A 12,105-nucleotide genomic window follows, 5' to 3' on the forward strand; every position below is an offset into this window, starting at 1 on the left:
TACTTATAGTTGTCTAAATCTCATCATTTATTACCTAAAAAAGAAAAAAAATAATCAAGATATAGACTTGACTCAACAATGGATGATGCTTTAGAGGGGACATGGAAGCCTTCTATTGGTGAAAAGAAAAAGAGAAAAAAAATAATAAAGCAAATGACAAATGACAAATAATAAATGTGTGGAGATGCTTTATTATATGCTTTTCTAAGTTTTTTTTTTTGTTGACACCTGCAGCCTGCCTTATGTCCTTTGTCTACTCAATTTCTTGTTCTCCATTAAAAAATATTTATTTCTCTTTTTTTTTTTTTTCCCATTTTTCAATTTCTCCATCTTCTTCTTTCTTTCTTGCTCGTACTCAATAATCGAGAAATGGGCAATCACATTCATCTCTAAAGATTCAATCTTGAAGCCAAAACTCGTTGAGATTAACAGATTATGATAAAGTAAACCGAATGAAGGTTGTGAAGAAGAAGAACAACAACAGTTTATCTTCAACCATATGTGTAAAGATTAGGTAAGTGAGAAAGACACTTGAAAACTTTAACATGTTTGATGATTAGTACCCTTTCTCTCTTGGTTGTTATTATTGCTGAAAGTTGGAAAAAAGAAGAAAGAAGAAGAGAGGTTGATATCGGTTGCCTCAGATCCAGGGAACTCCAAAAACTTTAAGTAGAGAAAAGGCTACATCTTTTTTGGGTTTCCCTGTGATTCTCGAAACTTTTTCCCCTCTCTTTCTGTATTTCCTTAAAATTTCTCCCTTTTTCTCGTGTCTAGAGCTTCAAAGATTGTCGAATCTTTGTGGGGTTTCCTTGGAAATCTGTATGGAAGTAGATATCGAACCATTTTAGATCAACTCCTTCATTAAAATTCTTGTTTTTTTCACTAGATCCGACCACCCATTTCGATTCGTTTTCTTCATCGCGTTTGATTTTATTCATAGGCTTATAGATTTATAGGCATGGGCAATATGAATTAGTCAAACAATGACTTTTTCGAGGGTGTTTTTTTGTAAATTTAACTTCAAACCCGATAGTGATTTCAATGGAGGAGATACTTCCGGCGGCTTCAGTGCCATTAAGCTTACGTAATCCAATCTGTAAAATAATCACCGAAATACAAACCCCACAAGTCGAACAACTGATCATGGGTGATAAAATTACTTTCGATGATCAAAATTCCGATTCCGGGTTTCAAGAAAGTGAAGATGAATTGATGTCGTTAGAGGGTGATCGAATCTTTGAAGCTTCATGTACTCTTTCTGTCGTCAGTGATTCCAGTAGTTTATGTGGTGAAGATTTTATAGCATTCGAGTCTTTAAATACATTGCAATCAGAAGATAGTGAAAAGGGCGTTTGCTCGGTTGAAGGGATTGATAGGGTTGATGACGTGGCAAAGGAGATTGTTGTTTCTGATAAGGTGTCAAGTGGGATTGTAGCAAGAAGTGTGTTTGAGGTGGATTGTGTTCCTTTATGGGGATTTACTTCTATTTGTGGAAGAAGACCTGAAATGGAAGATTCAGTTGCAACTGTTCCAAGATTCTTGAAGATTCCTATTCAGATGCTAACAGGTGAAAAGATGACCAAAAGTTTGAGTCATTTGAGTGCTCATTTCTTTGGGGTGTATGATGGACATGGTGGTTCTCAGGTTTGTGTCTTATTTTCATTTTCTATTTTTAGTATGTGAAAATTTGATTTGGATTTGGATGACATTGCTATAATTAGGTGGATTTTTCAAAGTACAATCAACAATGTTGTTGTGAGATTATATTTTTTAAACATAATTACATAACCCTTTGTAGAATGTTGAAGTGTGAATGAATGATAGAGTTTGACTTTTTAGTCAAATTGATTATTTTTCAACTTGTAAAATTTCATGTTTTTTGAGAAAGTTCAGCAGCAAATTTCAAACTTTTGGAGTATATTTATTGCAAGTGGGAATATGGTATTAGTATGATATAGTTGACTTTTTGGTAAAATTGATTGTTTTTCAACTTATTAATTTTCATATTTTTTAATTTCAAACTTTTGGAGTATATTACAAGTCGGAATATGGTGTTGTTGGACTTTGTAATGAAATCACCATCAATTTATTGAATAAGACGTCATTTGTAGGACCTTAAAAGTCAGTTTGACTTCTATGTTGATTATATGTCAACTTTAAAATGGATATAAATTGTCATGTTTTTTTTTAGAAAATCCAACAACAAAAATCAAAACTTTTGGAGTATATTGCAAGTGGGAATATGGTATTGTCATATTTGTAACGAAATCACAATCAATTTATTTCAATAACAAGTCAATTGTAGGGCCTTAAAAGCCAACTAATAAATAAAAGTACAATGCTATAACAAACTAATAAATAAAAGTACGTTGCTATTTCTTGCATTTAAACCCTTATATTTACATCTAACTTGTAAGGTTATTGCTAGGTTGCAAACTATTGTAGTGGGCGTGTTCATACTGCTTTACAAGAGGAATTAGAACCACTTATGGCGGCTTGTAGTGGTGATGGAAGCAATGTTATAAACACCGAAAATAGTTGCCAAGATTTGTGGAAAAAAGCATTTGTTAAATGTTTCCTTAAAGTTGATGATGAAATTGGAGGAAAACAAGGGAACCTTGAAATCATAGCTCCTGAAACCGTGGGGTCCACCGCAGTTGTTGCCTTGATTTGTTCCTCACATATAATCATATCAAATTGTGGGGATTCAAGAGCCGTTTTATGCCGAGGAAAAGAAGCCATGGCACTTTCTGTAGATCATAAAGTAAGATTTTGGTATTTTGGTTATATGAAAGTAGAATAATGAAAGTATGTTGCTATTTGCAAAACTTGAAGTCTTGAGACCTGACTTATGGATTCTCACCTCCTTACTGCTTGGGCAAGCATGTGGGGACTTATGGATTCTCACGTCATTGATTTACTTTTTAATTGATTTATATTGATGTTATTGTTGTTTATATATTGAAATAGCCAAATCGGGAAGATGAATATGCAAGGATAGAATCTGCGGGAGGCAAGGTGATACAATGGAATGGGCATCGTGTTTTTGGTGTTCTTGCAATGTCAAGATCTATTGGTAATTGTTCTTTAGTACTTTCACTTTTGGATGACATTGCTATAGTTGAGTAGATTTTTCTAAATACAATGTTGTAATCGGTAGAAATGAAACTAGAATGCTATGATAAACAAATTAATAAATGCATGTTGCTTAGTTTCTTGCATTTAACCCTAGTTAATATGTCATAGTAGCATTTAGATTTTAGTATTCATTTCAAAATGTCTAAAATACTTCCATTTCTTTCGGTTACTACAACATTGTACTTTCATTTTTTTTTTCTTATTAAGGTATTGTATGTAAAAATCTACCAAATTATAGCATGACACGTTTTAACTTTTTTCTTATTATAGTAGTAAAATTTGCTTTGTATTTTGACAACATTGATGTAACTGGGTAGATTAGATTTTTGCAAGTATAATTTACTCTTGAAAAAACTATCCAATCATTAGTACTTTTAAATATTTTTCATTATAGAGTGAAACTTGCGTTTGGATTTCGGTGACATCTCTATCTCTATAACTGAATCGAATAGATTTTTCAATAGACAAATGTCTAAAATGCCCTTGAACAACGACAATTGACAGGTGACAGATACTTGAAACCATGGATCATCCCGGATCCGGAAGTGACATTCATTCCACGAGCCAAAGAAGATGAATGCCTGATTCTTGCAAGCGATGGTTTATGGGATGTGATGAGCAACGAAGAAGCATGTGAAATCGCTAGAAAAAGAATACTCGTTTGGCATAAAAAGAACGGCGCAACCAATCTTCCACTAGAAAGAGGCAGAGGGATTGATCCGGCAGCCCAAGCGGCGGCGGAAAGCCTCTCAAATCGCGCTCTTCAAAAAGGAAGTAAAGATAACATTACGGTGATTGTTATTGACTTGAAAGCCCAAAGAAAGTTTAAGACCAAAACATGATCCATCATATTCATATAATCATTATATATAGTAACATGAATTCATAAGTGTACAATGTTGCTATTATTGTCCAGTATTATTCAAAACAAAGAGCCCATTTGTTTTTCATGTGGGCCGATATGTTTGTTTGTTGATGATGTAAATGTTTTTTTTAGATGTTTTTGTAGTAAGATTAGGGTTTTTATTTTTATTTTTATTGAAGTGTTTTTTCTTATTGTTCTTCCTCCAAGTTTCAAAGGCTTTGTGAGGTATTTGTACTTTTATTGGAATAAAAGTGTAGCATCTACTACAATATGTGTATATATGTGTTGTTTTTTTTAACATGGAAACCTTACCCCATTTGGACATTTGATGATTCATATATATGTGTATATTCTAATTGAGATCTAAATTCCATACAAATAAAGTGTTGCATCAATGCAATATGATGAAGGAAGAAAAACAAAACACATGTCAAGGTTCAAACATCCCAAATGAAGCTTTCATATGAAATACGTATCTGTACTTCACATGAATTGTTGAATGTTGGATGTATGTTAAAGAAGGACTTGAACAACATATGAAATAAGATCAGATTTGCGATGTAATAAAACAGATAACACATATTCTATCGATGCTAATTCACAAATATAATCTTACGACAAAAACAACTAGACATTTACATTGATTGATACGTGTAAGAAAAAGAAATGGATAAATTAGTAACAACCCAAGACATAATAAGTTGTATACTAGTGAAAGCTATCCAAGACCTATCGAATTGAATTCATATCAAGTTAAGAACACGTCTAACAATGATAAGTAGTGACCTATAACCATAATTCAAGGTGAACAAGAGGGTTCTTGGATTAAATTCGTGTATATGTCTTACACATGCAAAACGTGGCTTATATGAAGCCTTACTATAAGTTTAGTAGTTACAAGCAAACCAACCAACCACTAATGAAAGCTAGTAAATGAAACTCAAAGTAACTCCTCAAAACAACAAAAGAAAACGTCTAAAATAATTAAAGAACCAAAAAGTAACGTCTAGAATGCTAAAAAAAAAGTCCATACTCCATCAAGAAGTCATAAAGATGTAACCCTAATCCACCAAGGTCACCAAAAACGGATAAAAGGAATTATGAAGCCAAAAAGTAATGGTTGGAGCACTTATAAAGTCTTAAAAACATAGCTCTAATTCATCCAAGTCACCATGCAAACGAATTTAGCCATGACACCACTTGCCACATCACCATCCCACTTAGCAAGCATCAATTCATCACTTTTGGAGCCCATATTGGTCATATTTGTATCATTCCACCCCCCTTGAAAAGGAATTGACCTCAATTATGTTAAGCCATCATCATCAAGGTAAGGTGAGAGATCCCCCACATTAAAAGTTGCATGCACTCCATGATCTCCCCCTACGTCTACCTTATAAGCGTTATCATTCACCCTTAACACCACCTTGTAAGGACCCTTGGCTCATGGCATCAATTTGTTCTTCCTTTTATTAGGAAATCATTCCTTTCTCATGTGCACCCATACTAAATCACCTTCTTGAAAGACAAGTGGCTTACTATGCTTGTTGGACTTTTGTTTATACACCTCATTCACGGCTTCTATATTCTCATGAACTTGTTGGTGTAGTTTCATCATGGTCTTCAACTTGTCATTAGCATCCTTGTGAACTAATTTATCCTTTGTCAATGGAATCAAATCCAAAGGCATGTAAGGATTCACACCATACACCACTTCAAAAGGAAAGTGACCTGTAGCATAAGTAGGAGAACGATTATAGGCAAATTTAGTATGTGCAAGTTTGATGTCCCAATATTTTTGAGTTTTTCTAACCAACCCCCTCAACAAGGTACCTAAAGTTCTATTAGTCACCTCCATATGCCCATCCGTTTGTGGATGGTGGGATGTACTAAAAAGTAACTTAGTACTAACTTTCCTCCACAAAGTATTCCAAAAGTAACTCAAAAACTTGGAACCCTATCAGAAACAATGGTTTTAGGAATACCATGCAAAGGAACCACCTTTTTAAAGTACAAATTAGCCACATTACATGCATCATCGGTTTTATGACAAGGCACAAAGCGCGCCATTTTCAAAAACCTATCTTCCACCACCATAATGGAATCCTTCCCCTTTGAGTTCTAGGCAAAGCCATAATGAAATATATGGACACATCTTCCCAAGGACGAATAGGGATTGGAAAAGGAGTGTAAACACCATGCTTGAAAGTTGTTTTCACCATGTGACATGTAACACACTTGCCTATAATGTTGGTTATATCCCCCAACATCTTAGGCCAAAAGAAACGTTCTTTAAGAACCTACAAAGTTTTGGTAACATCAAAATGAGTAGCTAAACCACCACCACGGGCTTCACGAATTAGCAACTCTTGTATTGCATGTTTTAGGGCACAAAGGGAATTTCCTTTGAATAGAAAGCCATCTTGCATAAACAATTCACCACTAGGACCACCTGCACATTTCAAAAACATATCTCAAAAGTCCACATCGGATTCATAGTAATCCTTTACGGTCTCAAACCCCAACAAACGAACATCCAAAGTTACCAACAACGAGTAACGCTAAAGAGTGCACCGACCACCACATTGCTTTTTCCATCCTTGTATATGCATGAAAAATGAAAAGGATTGCAAGAACTCCACCCACTTTGCATGTCTTGTGCTCTACTTTTATTGCCCATTGATGTACTTCAAGGATTTATGATCATAATGCAAAATAAAATGATTTGCACACAAATAATGAATCCAATGATCTAAAGCACGAACAATAATATACAACTCCTTATCATAAGTGCAATAATTTAAACAAGCACCACCCAACTATTCAGAAAAATAAGCAATAGGACGCTTGGATTGGATCAAAACAGCCCTAATACCAACTCCACTTGCATCACACTCCACTTCAAATGGTTGAGCAAAATCAGGAAGAGCCAAAATAAGAGCATCACACGACAATGACTTGAGTTTCTCAAACACCTTTTGAGCTTCTCCCTATGCAAAGACCCCTTTCTTCAAACAATCTATTATGGGACTTGAAATGGTGCTAAAATCATGAATAAATCTTCTATAGAAAGAAGCAAGACCATGAAATGATCTAACTTCAGAAATGTTAGTAGGAATAGGCCACGACTTGATTACTTCGGTTTTGGATGGGTCCACAGACACGCCATCTCTTGACACCACAAAACCAAAAAATGCCACGTCTTCCACCAAAAACAAACATTCATCTTGCTTCCCATAGAGTTTTTGAGCTCTAAGGGTCTCAAAAACTTGTTTTAAGTGCACCAAATGATCCTCCAATCTCTTGCTATATACCAAGATATAATCAAGGTATACCACCACAAACCTGCCCAAATAAGATTTTAGTACTTCATTCATTAGTCACATGAAATTTCTAGGTGTGTTAGTTAGACCAAAATGCATCACGGTCCATTCACACAATCCATGTTTAGTTTTAAAGGTTGTTTTCCATTCATCCCCTTCACGCATACAAATCTGATGGTAACCACATCTCAAATTAATTTTTGAGAACACAATGGAACCATGCAACTCGTCCAACAAATCATCAACTCTAGTAATATGAAATTGGTACTTTATGGTGATGTTATTAACATCCCTACTATCAACACACGTCCTCCACGAACCATATTTTTTTGGAACCAACAACACCGGAACAACACAATGACTTAGGCTTTCACGAACATAACCAACTTTCATGAGTTCATTAATTTGTTTTTGCAACTCCTTTGTCACCTATGTATTACATCTATAGGCATATTTATTAGGAAAAGGAGCATTCATAATAAGGTTCATTTGGTGTTCGATACCACGAATTGGAGGCAATCCCGATAGTAATTCATTTGGAAACACATCTTAAAACTCCAAAAGCAAATCATCGATAACATTTTCACCATGCAATGTCTTCTCCACCTTTGCATGCTCGTTTGCCACAAGCATGTAAATCACATCACCTTGGTCAAGAACTTGCTCCACCTCCCTTTCACTAGCAAACATAGAAATACTAGGTTTTTTTAACTTGTTTAGAATTCATGGACCTTATCGCTGTTGGGGGCATGGGTTTTAACACAAATGTATTATTATTATTGTGTCTCAATTCATATTCATTACTCCTCCCCATATGTAACACGTCCCTATAAAATTGCCAAGGACGCCCCAACAAGATATGACATGCATCCATAGGAATAACATCACATAACACTTCATCTTCAAAAGACGCTATAGTTAGACCAACTCTAACCTATTTTGTCACCTTTATTTTGCTTCCATCACCCAACCAATGAAGAGCATATGGTTTTGGATGGTTTGTAGTAGACAAACCCAATTTAGTCACCATTTCATTAGAAGCAACATTATTACAATTTCCATCATCAATAATCAAACTACACCACTTGTCTCTAACCAAACATTTGGTGTGAAACAATTGGTCTCGTTGATCCACATTAAACGTAGTTTGAAACCCTTGAGTTTTAAGGGTTATAAGCACCAAAAATATCTCATAGGTTGGTGCCTCATACTCTACCTCCTCTTCTTCATCTTCTTGTTGTGGTTAATCATGAAAAAGACTAACCAACCTCTCTTCTTCCTACAAATCTTCACGACATTCAATGGCTTCCTTCAAAGTCACCACCCTTTTGTTTGGACAAACATTTTGGTAATGACCAAAACCTTTACACTTAAAACATCTAACTTTTAGCAAACTAGTTTGTTTGGTACCATTAGTAAGTTTAGGAACAACGGGAACATTACTAGAACTAAAAGGAGTAGAAACATAACTTTGTCTATTGCTAGACTCGGTTTGGACCATGATTTGGACTTGGAATTTTTTAGACTAGAACTTCCACCATAACGTGCTTTGTATTGTCCCTCCAACTTCAAACATAAACCACAAAGAGATCCAAAATAAGCATAAGAATACAACTCCATAACATTGGCAATGTTGTAGTTCAACCCTTTGAGAAAACGAGTCATTTTTGTTCTTCAACTTCTTCAATATACCCCATCAAGGACAACTTTTCAAATTCATTAATGTGTTCTCCAATGCTCATTTTTCCTTGCCTCAAATCATCAATCTTCTTGTAAGTGTTTATTCTATGAGTAGAAGGAACATAACCTTTTCTTAGTTTTCTTTTTAGAGAAATCCAAGAAGAAATTTTTTCTTTGCCTTCAATGGTTCTCTTAGCCTTAAGCCATTCAAAACACGATGAAGCACCATCACTTATTTTGAGAATGACATACTTGCAACTTTTTTCTTCATCCACTTCCTTGAACTCGAACAGTCTTTCAGTTTTCATTTCCCACTCCAGGTAGCATTCATGATCCGTTCCACCAACAAATTCAGGCAGTTCAGGCATCTTGAATTCTTTAACGGGCCTTGGTTCATGCCTTGGACCTCTTCGATTTGGAACTTCTTGCATGTTTCTCAAAGCTTCACATAGGTTTTGGAGAAAATCAAGATCTTCCCAATCCATAGAATCGACTCTGATACCACAAATAATTCGTGTAAAAAAAGGAAATAGATAGATTAGTAACAACCAAATACCTATTAAGTTGTATACTAGTGAAAACTATCCAAGAACTATTGAATTGAATCCGTATCAAGTCAAGAACACATCTCAACAATGATAAGTAGTGAACTATAACAATAATTCAAGGTGAACAAGAGGGTTCTTGGATTAAAATTCGTGTATATGTCTTACACATGCAAAAATGTGGCTTATATGAAGCCTTACTATAATTTTAGTGGTTACAAACAAACCAACCAACCACTAATCAAAGCTAGTAAATGAAGCTCAAAGTATCTCCTCAAAACAAAAAAAAAAACGTCTAAATTAGTTAAAGAACAAAAAAGTAACGTCTAGAATGCTAAAGAAACATCGACTTTTTAACCAAAATAGAGTGATTGGAAAAAATATTTACCAATCTAGTATAGTTTCAAAAATATTTACTAAACTAGTGTTTTTCTCATTTTTCTTGTATTTTTCAGTTTTTTTTACTTTTTATTTGATTTTAAATATCAGTTTTTTTGTCCAACTTTTTATTGTTTTTTTTCTTAAATATCAGTTTTTTATTTTTTATTTTATTTTATTTTTGTAATATATGTTTAAAATAGTATAAAAAACAAAAATTGTATATAGTTACACGCCTTATTGTCAATTAAAAATAAAATGTTTTAATGAATTGCACTATTATAATTGATTCTTGCCACCTATCACAAAAATAAACACCATAAAAAAATAAAGTTTTCTAGTTCCGCTAAAAATATTTTCTAACAATTATGTAATATTTCATTTTTAATTGACGTCAAAACATCTTTGTTCAACATATATTAAAAATGTTAAGATAACATTTCAATAAATTATGTTTGTGACTGCAATTACTCATGCTATAAACTATTATAAAATGACCGATTAAAAAAATATCGTAATATTATACACTATCAGCAGTGGTAAATATCATTGCAATTGCTCATTTTTTTGTGGTATTATAAGAAAATTTGCCCATAAAATTATCCATATTTCTATGAACTATTAAATAATTGAAAATTATATAATAATGTAACAACACATTAACACTTAATATCAAATGAATATATATATATATATATATATATATATATATATATATATATATATATATATATATATATTTCAAATTAGAAAAATTGAAACTAAAATAATGCATTAATGAATTTATTCAAATAAAATATTGTGGGTTTTTAATTTGCACATAAAAATTTATTTAGAAGACGTACATTGACATATATTTTTAATATGTAAAAGCCTAACGGAGGAGGTAACGGCCTCTATATAAATTTATCCATAAAATGTATTATCGTTAAAAAGATGTTCGGTGGAACCGAGAAACTCTATTTTTCATGGTATTTCTTTTGTGATGGATGACAATAATCAATTATAATAGTGTTATTCATTAAATCATTTTATTTTTAATTGACGAAAATACATGAAATTATGTATTTTGTATACTATGTTAAACATATATTTAAAAAAGGAAAAAAAATTGAAATAAAGAATAAAAATCTGATATTTAAAAAATAAAAAAAAAACAGTAAAAAACTTAAATAAAGAAAAAAACTAATATTTAAAATAAATAAAATCAACAAGAAAATTTGAAAAATACAAGAGAAAATGAAAAACCACTAGTTTGGTAAATATTTTTTAAAGTATACTAGCTTGGTAAATATTTTTTTTCCTATAACTCTATTTTGGTCAAAAAATCAAGAAACATCCATACTCCATCAAGAAGTCATAAAGATGTAACCCTAATCCACCAAGGTCACCAAAAATAGCTAAAAGGAATTATCAAGCCAAAAAGTAACGGTTGCAGCACTTATAAAGTCTTAAAAACGTAGCTCTATGATGTGTGTAAAACTCACTTAGTTTTAATCCTACTTTAATTATCAAAAAACACACAAAAGGCAGTGAACCTATCAATTGTGGTATAGCTAAATAAGCAGGGTATCGAACACAGGGAACGACAAATTAAATTAAAAACTAATTCTATCTAAGTTGATTAAGAAAATAGGGGTTTTTTCTCTAGTTTTACAAGACTAGAAACTTACTAACTATAACTAATTAAAGACTAGAAAATGACAATTTAACTAGATTCAATAATGGGAAAGGAACTTCTGTTTAGTTCAACTCGGTTAACTTTATGGTTGATTTCAATGTAATAGTGCAGTGAATTAATTCTTTCGTTGGTTACCGATTCAAGTAATTAGGTTCATGTTCACTACCCTAATCCTTAGCAAATAAACTAATTCAAACAGTGGCCAATTGCTTAATTTAATTATATTTACTAGATTAATTATTCGGGTTAAGTTAGACTTGTAATAGCTAATTAATTTATTATTCTTAATTAACCTCTTGTTTGATGGTCTTCTTACAAGCTTGCACATGAATTTACTCAATTTCCTTATTAATCCTAGTTTCATATTCATTAATCCTAGACATATGGTATAGTGGTCACATATCATATGAGGTTGATAATCAATAGATGTTCATGCTAATCAATTATCTTCCTATTAACAGAAAATTAATTATTATTCATACACAAGGTTCTTTA

The 12,105-nt window shown here is 32.7% G+C and overlaps 1 protein-coding gene across 1 annotated transcript; it reads left to right on the forward strand.

The window, feature by feature from the left end:
* Positions 1-252: 252 nt before the first annotated feature.
* LOC145004274 (protein phosphatase 2C 16-like) lies at positions 253-4,303 on the forward strand. Its single transcript, XM_078963167.1, has 4 exons — positions 253-1,644; positions 2,429-2,764; positions 2,971-3,076; positions 3,643-4,303. Exons 1-4 carry the CDS (start codon positions 1,042-1,044, stop codon positions 3,978-3,980), a joined length of 1,383 nt encoding a protein of 460 aa, XP_078819293.1. The 5' UTR covers positions 253-1,041; the 3' UTR covers positions 3,981-4,303.
* The last annotated feature ends 7,802 nt before the right edge of the window (positions 4,304-12,105 follow it).

The sequence above is a fragment of the Lactuca saligna genome, chromosome 7 (genome assembly GCF_052625555.1).
Source record: "Lactuca saligna cultivar CGN05327 chromosome 7, ASM5262555v1, whole genome shotgun sequence".
NCBI classification, from domain to species: domain Eukaryota; kingdom Viridiplantae; phylum Streptophyta; class Magnoliopsida; order Asterales; family Asteraceae; genus Lactuca; species Lactuca saligna.

Coding starts and splice junctions, on each gene's coding strand:
- LOC145004274 (XM_078963167.1), top strand. CDS start 1,042: ATGGAGGAGATACTTCCGGCGGCTTCAGTGCCATTAAGCTTACGTAAT. Junction 1,645..2,428: donor ATGGACATGGTGGTTCTCAG/GTTTGTGTCTTA, acceptor GGTTATTGCTAG/GTTGCAAACTATTGTAGTGG. Junction 2,765..2,970: donor CACTTTCTGTAGATCATAAA/GTAAGATTTTGG, acceptor ATATTGAAATAG/CCAAATCGGGAAGATGAATA.